Source organism: Bombina bombina, chromosome 11 (assembly GCF_027579735.1).
Source record: "Bombina bombina isolate aBomBom1 chromosome 11, aBomBom1.pri, whole genome shotgun sequence".
NCBI lineage: Eukaryota > Metazoa > Chordata > Amphibia > Anura > Bombinatoridae > Bombina > Bombina bombina.
Genome location: NC_069509.1, coordinates 82,275,421 through 82,289,948, shown reverse-complemented (window position 1 = coordinate 82,289,948; position 14,528 = coordinate 82,275,421). Strand labels below are relative to the sequence as shown.

Below are 14,528 nucleotides of genomic sequence, written 5' to 3'. Positions count from 1 at the left end.
GAATTTGAAAACCCACGCTTGGATAAAATCAAGCGTTCAATTTCCAAGCAGTCAGCTGCAGAGAAACTAGATTGGGATGTTCGAATGGACCTTGTACTAGAAGGTCCTGTCTCAAAGGTAGCTTCCATGGTGGAGCCGATGACATATTCACCAGGTCCGCATACCAAGTCCTGCGTGGCCACGCAGGAGCTATCAGAATCACAGAGGCCTTCTCCTGTTTGATCCTGGCTATGAGCCTGGGGAGGAGAGGAAACGGTGGAAACACATATGCTAGGTTGAACGACCAAGGCGCCACTAATGCATCCACTAGAGTCGCCTTGGGATCCCTGGATCTGGACCCGTAGCAAGGAATCTTGAAGTTCTGACGGGACGCCATTAGATCCATGTCTGGAATGCCCCATAATTGGGTTAACTGAGCAAAGACCTCCGGATGGAGTTCCCACTCCCCCGGATGGAAAATCAGACGACTCAAATAGTCCGCCTCCCAGTTGTCTACTCCTGGGATGTGAATAGCAGATAGATGGCAGGAGTGATTCTCTGCTCCAAAATGTTTATCGGGAGAAGCGACTCTTCCCGCGACCATACGCCCTGAGCTTTCAGAGAGTCCCAGACCGCGCCCCACCCAAAGAGGCTGGCGTCGGTCGTGACGATGACCCACTCCGGTCTGCGGAAACTCATTCCCTGGGACAGGTGATCCTGGGTCAACCACCAGAGAAGTGAGTCCCTGGTTACCTGGTCTACTTGAATTTGGGGAGACAAGTCTGTATAGTCCCCATTCCACTGATTGAGCATGCACAGCTGTAATGGTCTTAGATAAATTTGAGCAAAAGGAACCACATCCATTGCTGCGACCATTAGTCCTATTACTTCCATGCATTGAGCTATGGAGGGTTGAGGAATAGAGTGAAGATCTCGACAAGCTTTTAGAAGCTTTGCCTTTCTGACGTCTGTGAGAAAGATCTTCATTTCCACAGAATCTATTATTGTTCCCAGAAAAGGAACCCTTGTGGACGGTGACAGTGAACTTTTTTCTATGTTCACTTTCCACCCGTGAGATCTGAGAAAAGCCAACACAATGTTGATAGAAGAATAAAAAACTACAACTAACACCACAAACTCCTCGCCATCCCCGTGGTAGATGCTACTTGTTCAGAGCGGCAAGAATGACTGGGGGGCGGAGCCAGAGGGGGAGCTATATGGACAGCTCTTGCTGTGTGCTCTCCTTGCCTTTCCCTGTGGGGGAGAACATTTCCCACAAGTAATGGATGACGCCGTGGACCGGACACACCAATGTTGGAGAAAATACAATAGACAGTATAGGGAAATGGGGCATGCTGCTTAGAAGCCTGTATCTCAGGCATGTTAAATGTTATTATTCTAAAAATACTTACTGACTACTGATTTAAATCAAATCCATCCTGTTTCCTACAACATACTAGCTCCAGAGAATAAAATATATTGAAAATGACTCATTTAGGTTTAATTATTATATGAAATAGCAATTTTCCCTAATTGAGACCCCCAATTAATTTAATTGGTCTGAGCTTTCAGGGAGAAGATACCTTGTCTCTGTCTGTACACAAATGTCTTACAGTATGTATTTCTGCATACACAAAAGCCAAATGAAAACAAACATTTTAGTTCCTCTTTACCACCCCCTCATTGGGAATGTGACTTCTGCTGTCTCTCGTTTACATAGCTTTTCTTAGTCATTACTGCAGTATTGAAATGTTCAGTGTAGGTAGCATTTTCAACAGGCAAAATCAGCCATTTCAAATGAGAAAATAAATATAAAGGAAGTATTTGTAAACTATGTAATACACTCCATCAGAACAAAAATGGATCAGTTGGAGAAAAAACTTTAAATCACAATGAACTAGCATATATAGGACATCCGAATGTCATCTACTACCCTATGTTAAAACACTATTTGGTAGGGGTGCATAATAAACTTGCCATTTTATTTAATATTACCTTTGTTAGTGGTACTTTGTATAATTTAATACCCTGCACTATCAAATGACAGCATTCTTTAAGTTTTCACAAAATAAAGAAAAAGAGACCAGGTCCTTTTGCAAATCAACAGTTTATTCTGCGGTCGAGATGCAGATTACAGGTGCATTCCCAACGATCTGACGCGTTTCGCACATGCGCTTCATCAGAGATTCTTTAAGTTTTCATCATGTCTAAACACCACAAGGCTTAGAAGGGAACAGCCGCTCAAAAGTGTTCTTCCTCCAACCAGCTAATCACTCCCTCTTCTGGGGACCGTATCAAGTTAGAACGCCAATGGGGTGCAGTAGTGTTCATAGAGGTTAGCCTTAAAGGGACATGAAAACCACATTTATTCTTTCACGATTCAAATAGAAAATACAATTTTAAAACGTTACCAATTTTACATATCAAATTTGCCTCGTTCTAATGTTATTCTTTGTTGAGATATCTAGATAGGTAGTGTGCACATGTCTGGCGCACTACATGACAGGAAATAGTGCTACCATCTAGTGCTCTTACTAATGTATAATATTGTTGCAAATCTGCTGCCAAATAGTGCTGCAGACACGTGCACACTCCAGAACTTACCTTCCTGCTTTTCAACAAAGGATAAAAAGAAAAACTAAGAAAAATAATAATAGTAGTAAATTGGAAAGTTGTTTAAAGTTGTATGTTCTATATCAGTGATGGCTAACCTTTTGGAACTCCTGATGTTTTCTAACAACATTTCCCATGATGCTCAACTAGACTGCCTAGGCATCATGGGAAATGTAGTTCCAAAATATCTGGGGTGCCAAGGTTAACCATCACTGTTCTAGATGAATCATGAAAGAAACATTTTGGGTTTTATGTCTCTTTAAAGGCACGGTACAGAATTATGTAAACATTATCTTAGCGACAGCTTTAAAATCAAAAGATTTTAGCCCCCGATGTTAAACTTACCTCATTTCCTCTCCAGGCTCTTCTGATCAAGTCTTAGCGGTACACGGGCGATCTGTCTAATCACAGCGTGTCCGATCGCGCTATTAAACTAAATAGAGTGCACTACATTTAGTTCAGTAGCGTGATTGGGCGCGCTGTGATTAGACAGCATGACTGTGAACTGTTTTTGAAAGGAAGATCTGATCAGAAGATCCGGGAGAGTAAAGGAGGTAAGTGTAACTTTGGGGGCTAAAATCGTTTGATTTTTCAAGCTGTCACTAAGATAATGTTACATAATTGTTTTTTAAGTTTACTGTCCCTTTAAACCGTTTTTACAATGAAGGATTAAAAAAAAAATTCATCCTCTGCACAAGTGCTAAAAAAAAATGTATCAAGACATTAGAAATGAATTGAAAAGTTTCTTAAAGGGACAGTCTATTCAAGATTTTTTATTATTTAAAAAGATATATAATCCCTTTATTACCCATTCCCCAGTTTTGCATAACCAACACAGTTATAATAATATACTTTTTACCTCTGTGATTACCTTGTATCTAAGCCTCTGCAGACTGCCCCCTTATTTCAGTTCTTTTGACAGACTTGCATTTTAGCCAATCAGTGCTGACTCATAAATAACTCCAGAGTGAGCACTGTTATCTATATGGCACACATGAACTAGCGCTATCTAGCTGTGAATAACTGTCAAAATGCACTGAGATAGGTGGCAGCCTTCAACGGCTTAGAAATGATCTTATGAGTCTACCTAGGTTTAGCTTCAAAGAAGAATACAAAGAGAACAAAGCAAATTTGATGATAAAAGTAAATTGGAAACTTGTTTAAAACTGCATGTCCTATCTGAATCATGAAAGGTTAATTTTGATTTGACTGTCCCTTTAAATTTGAAATCTGATCATGGAAGTTTAATTTTGACTTTCACACCCCCTATAACCGATATGATTTATATATACATCAAGCAGTGCATTGCCCATCGTACTGCATAACGTAAATATACATCACAGCTTCAGGAGCCTACAGCAGCCTCAGCTTGATTGGTGCTGTTTCCATATGAAGGCAATTGCCAGTTCATTAGTGACACTGTCTGTAGGGATCATCTGCTGGTGCCAGTGGGAGGGTAAGCAGGTGGGCAGCACAGCAGTGGAGGAGGAAGTGACCAGCCCTCTGCTCTGATACGGTAGAAGGAGGAACCAGCCCTCTGCTCTGATGTGGTGGGGGTGGCAGGGAGGGACTTGCCCTCTGATCTGATGCAGTGAGAAGAGAATTAGCCCTCTGATCTGATTTGGTAAGGGTGGCAGGGAGGGACCAGCCCTCTGATCTGATGCAGTGGGAGAAGGACCAGCCCTTTGCTCTGATGTGGTGCAAGGAGGGACCAGCCCTCTGATCTGATGCACGAGGAGGGACCAGTCCTTTGATCTGATGCACGAGGAGGAACCAGCCCTTTGATCTGATGCGGTGGGGGGTGGTAGGGAGGGACCAGCCCTCTGATTTGGTTGGCGGGTGGTAGGAGGGGAGTATCCCTCTGATCTGATGCAGTGGTAGCGAGGGACCATGCCCTCATATGATGCTTGGGGGGAGGGACCATACCCACATATGATGCATGGGAGAGGGAGGGACCATGCCCTCGTATGATGCTTGGGAGAGGGAGGGACCATGCCCTCGTATGATGCTTGGGAGAGGGAGGGACCATGCCCTCGTATGATGCTTGGGATGGACCATGCCCTCGTATGATGCATGGGAGAGGGAGGGACCATGCCCTCGTATGATGTATGGGGGAGGGACCATGCCCTCGTATCATGCATGGGGGAGGGAGGGACCATGCCCTCGTATGATGCATGGGGGAGGGAGGGACCATGCCCTCGTATGATGCATGGGGGAGGGAGGGACCATGCCCTCGTATGATGCATGGGGGAGGGAGGGACCATGCCCTCGTATGATGCTTCGGAGGGACGGACCATGCCCTCGTATGATGCTTCGGAGGGACGGACCATGCCCTCATATGATGCTAGGAATGAGTTTTGAGGCACCATGACCTCCTATGATGCTTGGGAGGGACCATGCCCTCCTATGATGCTTGGGAGGGACCATGCCCTATTTTGTTTGAGTGGGAGGGACCAGTCCCTCAGTGATGTTTGGGTGGGAGGGTTTGGCCTTCACAGTGATCTTTGGATGGGAGGTACCCTCTGTACAGGAAAGATGTTTGAGAGGAATGGGACCCTACATAAAGAAAAAATGTCTGGGTGGGGGCCAATTTTAAATTTCTGCTATCATATAATTCCAAATGGACCCTACACTCTTTACATAACATGTCTAAAAGTCCTCTTTCAAAAAGTGTGGTTTCTGATCACCAAAACCAAAGGTAAACCCATATATGTTTGCTAATTCTGAACACGGGATCTTAAAGAAGCTTTTCCAACCATTTTTTTTATATGTTTTTTAATATGATTGCATTTGGAAATGATCTGACTGCCTTACTGTAGTGCGCTAAAAACAGCTATGGGACTATAGAAAAATTGTGTGACTTAAATAATATATTTAAACACAATGAAAGATATATATATATATATATATATATATATATACACACACACACAGTAGATAAAAGTAACTAGATAATTAATTGAATGGATCCTCCAGATATGTACAAGAAAACGGATTTGTCTTTTTTCCCCTCTTTCTGTGAAAAAATAATCCTCTGCTCCAAGACAATTATGATGTTTAACCCCTTCCTGACCGTAATTATTTATTACATCAGAACAAAGTTCCGTTGTAAACAAACATGTAGAACATTTTTAAATCGCGCAATAGTTCATGCAATCACGTGATTTCAATGATGGGATCGGGTCAGGGGGGAGTGCCTATGATGCTAGGCATGTCTTCCAGCCCGCAATCCCAGTGAGGAAGCGATTATGGCTTCAGTACAGCCAAACGGTTATGACGTCTCATCCCGTCCTAACGGCACTAAATCCCAGAGCACAGTTAGGATGGCATGGAACGTCATAGCAGCAGTTGCCAAATTGTGTACCATTGGTTTTATAGGTAAATCGGCATTTTGATTAAATACATGAAAGGACATACACATTTTCAATTAAAGTTTTATTTATTTTTTTAGGACTGTTTGCCAAAATCTGTTTTTAATCCCTGTAACAAGCTTTTATTTTTATCAATAATAAAAAAAAAAAATTTTTTAAAAAATTGCAATGTGTTACTTGATCGCATTGTACTGTTAAAAAAAAACAAAAAACAAAACAAAAAAAAAAAACGAATTCTTAACAGCATTACATTTCCACTTTAATGCTTTTACACTAATGATCTAACAGGGGACCAGTTAATATATCAATATAAATATATCAATAGAATGTCAATATCTCACCATTGTGACCTTAGCAATAGTATTAACTAAACCCTGCTTGGTAAAAGCGTGTTCAAAACATTGAGCACGTTTGAGTTTTGTTTTGGATTGCAGCATTAAAAATAAACATAAAAAATACACACTTCTCAATTTATGTATAAGTTTGAAGCAATACTGATGACAGCGGTGCCCCATTGGACAGGGAAATATCAAAGCCTGGGGCACTCAATTGATTAAAGCAATGAATCACTCGATCAATACATCTTATAGACATCATTCCTTGCACTTTGTGAATATGCACATCCGATTTGGATCAATGCTGGCAAGGAGTTATGCACAGATCGAGCAGTGTATTCCACCTTGACAAGAACTAAGTATTTAGGCTTTTGGAAAAAATTGCAGTAATCTCAGTCATACAAATTCTTATATTAACACTGTCAATTTGCAAAAGTCAACACTAAAAGGTTTTGCCTTTTCCAGAAAGACAACCTTTTTGGATAAATTTTTTTAGAAAAAGAAAAAAAGATACTGCAATATGATGTAGAATTTATCAAGATAAGCTAATTTAGATGTATTGAACCTTGATGTATAAAACGGTTTTGTGTATGAATTCCTAAACCCAGTGAATAATCTGGCTATTATAATTTCATTAACTGCACTAGACAGATTACTCAACGACTCTTGGCATATTTCCTATCTTTTTAAGAGTAACTGGTCCTTATGAAGTTCCAGTACTGGACTGGGACCAGGTCCATTGTGTATCTCTGGAATGCGCAATTGCTTAAGGTGTTCATCGCTGTAAATGCTGAATCAATCAGCTGGAGCCGTAAACCTACAATATCCAAATCCATTAAAATAAAATTAAAAGTTAAATTTCTCACCTACCATTTCCTCGGGTAACAGGCTGATTACAAGCAAGATTTATCAGACAGGACTTTTAAACATACCTCCATTAAAATGTGCATTAGCTTCTTCTTAGTGAAGCTACTTTTACCCCTTTCAATTCCTGATCTGAATGTGCTACGACTCAACTACAAAGTGTAGCCATGATCTGAATGTGCTATGACTCAACTACAAAGTGTAGCCCTGAAGTCATTTAGACAAATCCTTAAAATATATTGAAGGCCACATAAACCTGTACTCATAGCAAACGCATTATATTTCTGGCCAGCTCTGCAGTGCAATGAAGGCTAAATTGGACTTTGTTAACTCAATTTAGCACAAAACCCTGAAAGAATCTAAAAGGAGTCTTTATCTGTTCTCATTAATGTTAAATCTAACTGAGAAAACTAAAAACACTGGTATCTACTACCAGATATATGCCAACAGTAACAAATTTCAAACATTGTACATATATTCCTTAACATTTTTCCATCCAGTGGCACATTACGTATAACAGACACACATTGCAATGTAACAGTTCTAATTATCTTTGTGACACCAATTTCAATCTAACATTTGGCTCTTGTAGAACTGGGAAAGGTGGACCTTTACCATATGGTCCCTCATCTCTGTGAGTAGGGGATGAAAACATTTGAGAACAGTTCGCATCTTACAAAATCATCAACGGCAAATATATAAGTTCCAAGCGTTAACCAACTAGCTAATGGTAGTCACTTATGAAACGTTTCTTCCAATAGTGGCCCATCCTCCATTGTGGTTCAGCACTTCTGGTTTTTTTTCGCTTCCAAAATGGTCTACATTTTACGACCAAACTGGAAATCAGTCCCGCTTTAGTCGGTCCATAGTATGCATTAGAGATGAAAAACTAGGACACGTCAAGCCATACCAGAAAGTCCAACGGTACTTAAAGAGCACAATGCAGTTATTTCAATCATGTTTCGACCCTGCATCAACGTGTCTGTTACCTAGAGAGTCAGGACACTTCCATAGAACTATACTCTGATTAAATATATGTGTATTTATAATATAATATATTATAAAAAAAAAAAAAAAAAAAAGAACAAAAACAATCTGACATTGGCCACTTTCAATGTGAAAACAACCAAATGTAATATAGTCCAGAGTAAATATGCATTTTACCATTGGGCCCTAGGGTAAGGAGCCCTGAAAATAATTCATTTATTCTTTGTAAAGGTGGATTCTATATCAGGGAGTACAAAAAAAAAAAATTCTCCCATTCTATATGGAGTGTACAACCTGTGCAAGATGTCATAGTCCTTTATATATTAGCTTAATGGAGAAGCCAATCTATGCAAAACAAGGGGTAAGATTCTCAGAACCGCTCCCATATTAGGATTCTAGTTCTGAAGCAGCTTGAAAGTTCATAGACGCAACAGCATTCCCTCTCTGTGATCCAACAGGACCATGTCCTGTTATTGTGTTCAGGAGTATGATGAAGGATACAGGTGGTACCATAGTTAAGCAGAAATAAAATACAAGAGACAACCAAAGCCCATAGCTTAAAAAAAAAAAAAAAAAAAAAAAAAAAAAAAAAATTAAAAAAGGGGGGGGAAATAAAAACTGTATGGTAGGAGGGATAGCATTGGATAATGCATTGTTGCTTTAACACTCATACATTTTTCAGAGTCCTTTGGGACAGAAGAGGAAAGCAGCATGTCCCTTTGTGGACATCCCTGTTCTTTTGCTCAGGGCTCAAAAGCAGATCTCCTGTCACCGGAATTCATAGATGGGTGCGCTGTGTTCAGGGACGTGCGTCAGATTTAAGGACTGATACCTGTATTAAATAAACAGAACAACATTCTAAATGTTTTGTGTGAAAACAGAATATTATACAGTATACTTCACTCTTGTTACTATACAGCAGTGGTCGACAAGTCTATTGTAAAGTTAGGAGCCAGACAGTTGTATTTGTATAGAGAGATTAGCCCAAAAGGAGCCAGTAGCTCCCTGGCTCCTTATTTTGTCAAGCCCTGTTTTACAGATATTTCTTGAAAAATATTTATCCATTACATTTGATACATTTCTTTCTTTCTTTCAATTACTAGTGGGAATTCAACTCTTGGCCACAAGGAGGAGGCAACGACACCCCAGCAAAGCTTAAATATATCACTCCCACTTTCCATACTCCCCAGTCATTCTTTGCCTCCATACAAGGAGTAAGCATAGATAGTGCTCTGAAGAAAATTAAACTAAGTCCTTTAATGGGTAGCTTCCCTTCAAGTAGGACTGGGGTAATGCTGTGTCCATGTAATCCTTAAGTAAGAGTTTTAGTAGCTATTAAAGGTTGCAGGGAGGCTTTTCGGTTTTTTTCTCTCCAACAATTTATGCTAACCCCCACCCAGCAACCAGTGTTAGTTACTCTGCTTTCCTTCTACTTCAGGTCCCTGTCAGAAGTCTGGATGGATCTGTCAGACCTTGAAGACTGTCTGCCCCACAGTAGCGTAGCCTCAACCGAGTTCTGTCCGGTTTATCAGATTTCAAATCGGACAACATAACATCTGTGGCTTATATCAACCTAGATACAAATTTTCCAGCCACCCGTTTCTTAAAAACAATCTTTATTCTTTTTGCAGGGTCCCAGGGCACAAAAAATATACATACAGACGTTTCAAGCCTGCAATAGGCTCTTAGTCATGTCAGAAGATGAAACATCTAACTTTTTTTTGTGCCCTGGGACCCTGCAAAAAGAATAAAAGGTTGTTTAAGAAACTGGTGGCTGAAAAATTTGTATTTTGGATGTGCTATTGAGACTTGGCTATTCTCTTTCCGTGCCCCATTTGAAAGGTGTGCCGTCTTCCCACTTTGGAATTGCTCATATCAACCATCAGGGAGGAACGAAGAGTTCCCTAGCTATGAAGGCGGTGTCGTGCATCCTTCAGTGGGCAGAGTCCCACAATTGCCACATTTCGGCCATTCATATCCCAGATGTGGACAACTGGGAAGCGGACTATCTGAGCAGACAGACATTCCACACAGGATCGTGGGCTCTTCATCCGGTGTTTTCCGAGATAACCCTCAGGTGGGGTGGTCCAGAAATAGATCTCATGGCGCCTCGCCTCAATTCCAAGCTGCGCAGATCGAGAAACCCTCAGGCGGTACTGGTGAACACGTTAGCGGTTACATGGGAATTCGGTCAGATATATCTGTTTCCCCTTCTTCCCAGGGTCATAGCCCACATCAAACAGGAATGAGCCTCTGTGATCCTAATTGCTCCAGCTTGGCCGCGCAGGACCTGGTGAAGATGTCGTCCTCCCCTCCGTGGAGGTTGCTGAGGAAGGACCTTCTACTTCAAGGTCCATTTCTTCATCCAAACCTAGATTCTCTGAGGCTGACTGCGTCGAGATTGAACACGTAGTCTTGTCTAAACTAGTTTTTTCAGATAGGGTCATTAACACTTTGATCCAAGCTTGTAAGCCGGTAACTCGTTGAATATACCATTAGGTCTGGCGCACCTATTTAGCCTGGTGCTAATCTCATGGTTTCCCTTGGCACAAGGTGAGAGTTCCTCGTATTCTGTTTCTCCAGGAGGGTTTAGAGAAAGGTTTGTCAGCCAGTTCTCTGAAGGGACAGATCTCTGCCCTTTTGGTTTTATTGCACGAAAGGTTAGCTAATTTACCGGACGTTGAGTCCTTTGTTCAGGCCCTGGTCAGAATCACGCCTGTGTTTAAATCTGTTGCTCCGCCTTGGAGCCTTAATCTTGTTCTTCGGGTTCTGCAGCAGGCTATTGATATCAAGCTGTTTTCTTGGAAAGTTTTGTTTTTGTTGACTATTTCTTCGGCTCATAGAGTTTCAGAATTGTCTTATATTGTGATCCCCTTTATCTTATTGTCCATGCGGATAAGGAGGTTATGCGTACCAAATTAGGTTTTCTTCCCAAGGTGGTCTAAGACCACAATATTAATCATTAAATTGTTCCTTCCTTTTGTTCTAATCCTTCTCAGAAGGAATGTTTGTTACACAACCTGGATGTGGTACGTGCTCAAAAAAAAATCTCCAGACTTCTAAGGATTTTATACAATCCTCTGCCCTTTTTGTGGTGTACTCCAGTAGGCACAATGGTCAAAATGCCACTGCAACTACTCTCTTTTTGATTGAGGAGTGTCATTCGTTTGGCTTATGAGACAGCTGGTTAGCAGCATCCTGAGAGGATTACGGCTCACTCTACCCATGCTGTTTCTTCTTCCTGGGCTTTTAAGAACGAAGCTTTCCTTACAAATTCATCTTGAACTCCTACTATTCTGCCCTTAATCTCCTCTCAACACTACCTCTCTACTCTTATCTTTCTTCAAACCCAAAACGTCTGTTCTCCACTTTCAATACTCTTCTCCGCCCTTCCCCACTTCCTAATACAACTTCTCTGTCAGCTCAAGACTTTGCCAGTCACTTCATTAACAAAATTTACTCCATCAGAAATGAAATCAGCTCTCAACATAATTCCATTCTCTCCTCCCCCCCTCAAATGCTCTCACTCAACCACAACCCTCATAACCTGAAACTTAGTTCATTCTCCCCTGTTACTGTGGAAGACGTTTCAGCACTTATACTGTGCTCTCACCTCACTACCTGTCCCCTTGACCCTATCCCATCACAGCTACTCCCCTTCCTCTCTGCTACCCTTACCCCTATACGAACACACATTTTCAACCTCTCCCTCAGCACTGGTACATTTCCCTCATCGATGAAACATGCACTGGTCACACGTATCCTCAAAAAAAACCTTTCCTTGATCCTACCTCCCCATCCAAATACCGCCCTATTTCCCTCCTCACTCTTGCCTCAAAGCTTCTCGAAAAACTAATATATGCACGCCTATCCCATTTCCTTACGTTAAACTCCCTTCTTGACCCGCTGCAATCTGGATTTCATCCCTATCACTCCACAGAGACAGCTATTGTTAAGGTCACCAATGACCTACTTACAGCAAAATCAAGAGGCCACTTCTCTCTGCTTATCCTCCTTGATCTGTCCGCAGCCTTTGACACTGTCGACCACCCTCTTTTGCTTCAAACCCTCCAATCCTTCGGCATCTGTGACACAGCCCTTTTGTGTCTCTCTTCCTACCTGTCAAACCGTACCTTTAGTGTAGCCTTCTCTGGGGCCTCCTCTGCCCCGTCACCACTTTCTGTCAGAGTACCACAAGGCTCTGTCTTCGGTCCCCTTCTCTTCTCAATCTATATGTCATCACTTGGTTCCCTAATTAAGCGCCACGGTTTCCACTATCATTTGTATGCCGATGACACCCAAATCTACTTCTCTGCACCAGACCTATCTCCTTCCTTGCTAACCCGTGTCACTAACTGTCATTCTCACATCTCTTCCTGGATGTCCTCTCACTACCTTCAAGCTAAATATCTCCAAAACTGAGCTCCTCATTTTCCCCCTTCTTCCAAAATCTCCACCCCCAATATCTCTATAACTGTCGACAACTCCATCATTACCCCTACCCCGCATGCCCAATGTCATATTTGACTCAGCTCTTTCCTTGACTCCTCACATTCAGTCCTTGGCTAAAGCCTGCCGCTTCCACCTTAAAAACATCTCCAAAATTAGACACTTCCTTACACAAGACACAACTAAGATTTTAATCCACTCTCTCATTCTTTCCCGCCTTGATTACTGCAACTCTGTCCTCTCTGGTCTCCACACCTGCCGCCTAGCTCCTTTACAATCCATAATGAATGCCTCTGCCAGACTCATCTTCCTTACACGTCGCTCTTCATCTGCTGCTCCTCTCTGCCAATCCCTTCACTGGCTTCCTCTTGCCTCTAGGATCAAACACAAAATTCTCACTCTGACATACAAAGCCCTCAACTGCACTGCTCCCCCCTATATCTCAGACCTCGTCTCCAGCTACTCTCCCTCCCGTCCCCTTCGCTCTGCTCATGACCTCCTACTCTCCTCCTGTCTGGTTACCTCATCGCACCCCCGTTTACAGGACTTCTCCAGACTGGCTCCCATCTTGTGGAACTCTCCGACTCGCCCCACAAGACTCTCCCCTAGTTTTGAAAGCTTCAAGCACTCCCTAAAGACTCTACTGTTCAGGGATGCATACAACCTATGCTAACCTTACTTTATACCAGTTGCACTCCTCCATTGCTATCCCCTGTACCCCCTTAAGTCCAGCTGTTTGTAGATCACCTTCTTAAGAGCTGATTACAACAGTGCAACTCTTGGCAGGGCCCTCTACCCATTTTATCCCTTTAATTGTTTTGTTGTACTACCCTCTGTTTACAGTGCTGCGGAATCTGTTGGCGCTCTACAAATAACCAATAATAATAATGGAACAATTTGATGTTTTTGCCTCAGCTGAGGCTTCCTTGGGAGAAAGGTGCTTTAAGCGGTGGTTTCCTCAGTTTAGGTCGGACTGCCTTTAGCGCCCCCCCATATTCTGTGTCCTCTCTGGCTTGGGTATTGGTTTCCCACAAGTTATTGAATGGAATTGTGGAGTCTCCATGCCATTGGAAATAAAACAAAAATTTATGCTCACCTGATAAATTATTTTCTTTTCTGGCATGGAGAGTCCATGACCCACCCTTGTACAATTTTTAAAGGAGGCTTTTTGTTTTTCTTACACTTCAGGCACCTCTATAACCCTGGTGTTCCTCTTTCCTTATTCACTCGGCTGAACGACTGGGGAGTATGGGAAGTGGGAGGGATATTTAAGCTTTGCTGGGGTGTCTTTGCCTCCTCCTGGTGGCCAGGAGTTGAATTTCCACTAGTAATTGAATGGAACCGTGGACTCTGTCAGGAAACAAAAAAAAAAAAGTATCAGGTAAGCATACATTTTGTTATATTAGCTTGGAAGTTGCATCTGTAAATGCCAAATTAAAATGAATAAGAAGTCTAGAATGCAAACAACTTTAAAGCAATCTGAATAACAGACAGCCCTCAAAAATGATTTGTTAACATCTTATCTTTGCTGAAGCAGATTAGGGACAGATTTGTGGGCAGGGTAAATAAATAGATTGAACTCATAGTTAACCCTTTAAGGACACAGCTTTCAGTTTGCTCAATTGTTTTATGACGGAAAAATTCCGTCATATGTCCTTAAGAGGTTAAACTCTGTTACAGAGCAGCAGTGTATGAGATCCAACTGAACATATCTGGTGATTACAAGAGGCATATGTACATAGGCACGAGCTCTCATTGCTGCTCTGAAGCATTTTCAAGAGAAAGTACATTTGATAAGAGAAATATTATAAAGTCTCTTAAAATGGCATGCTCTATCTGAATTATAGAAGTTTAATTCTGACTTTCATGCCCTCTTAAGGACTTCTCAAATCAAATTTGTTATCCTTTTGTTAAAACAAGCAGGTAGGCA

At 41.8% G+C, this 14,528-nt stretch overlaps 1 protein-coding gene across 2 annotated transcripts in view; it reads right to left on the bottom strand.

Annotated features, from left to right (window-relative positions):
* Nucleotides 1-2,067: 2,067 nt before the first annotated feature.
* GID4 (GID complex subunit 4 homolog) overlaps nucleotides 2,068-14,528 on the bottom strand; it is a 47,404-nt gene continuing 34,943 nt past the window's right edge. The window contains exon 6 of one of the 2 annotated variants that reach the window (XM_053694956.1): nucleotides 2,068-2,320. In XM_053694956.1, the coding sequence (XP_053550931.1) occupies nucleotides 2,221-2,320 (100 nt within the window). In that variant the 3' untranslated portion in view covers nucleotides 2,068-2,220. Of the gene's footprint in view, nucleotides 2,321-6,012; nucleotides 8,982-14,528 lie in introns of those variants that run through there. The other variant, XM_053694957.1, reaches the window with a different exon arrangement.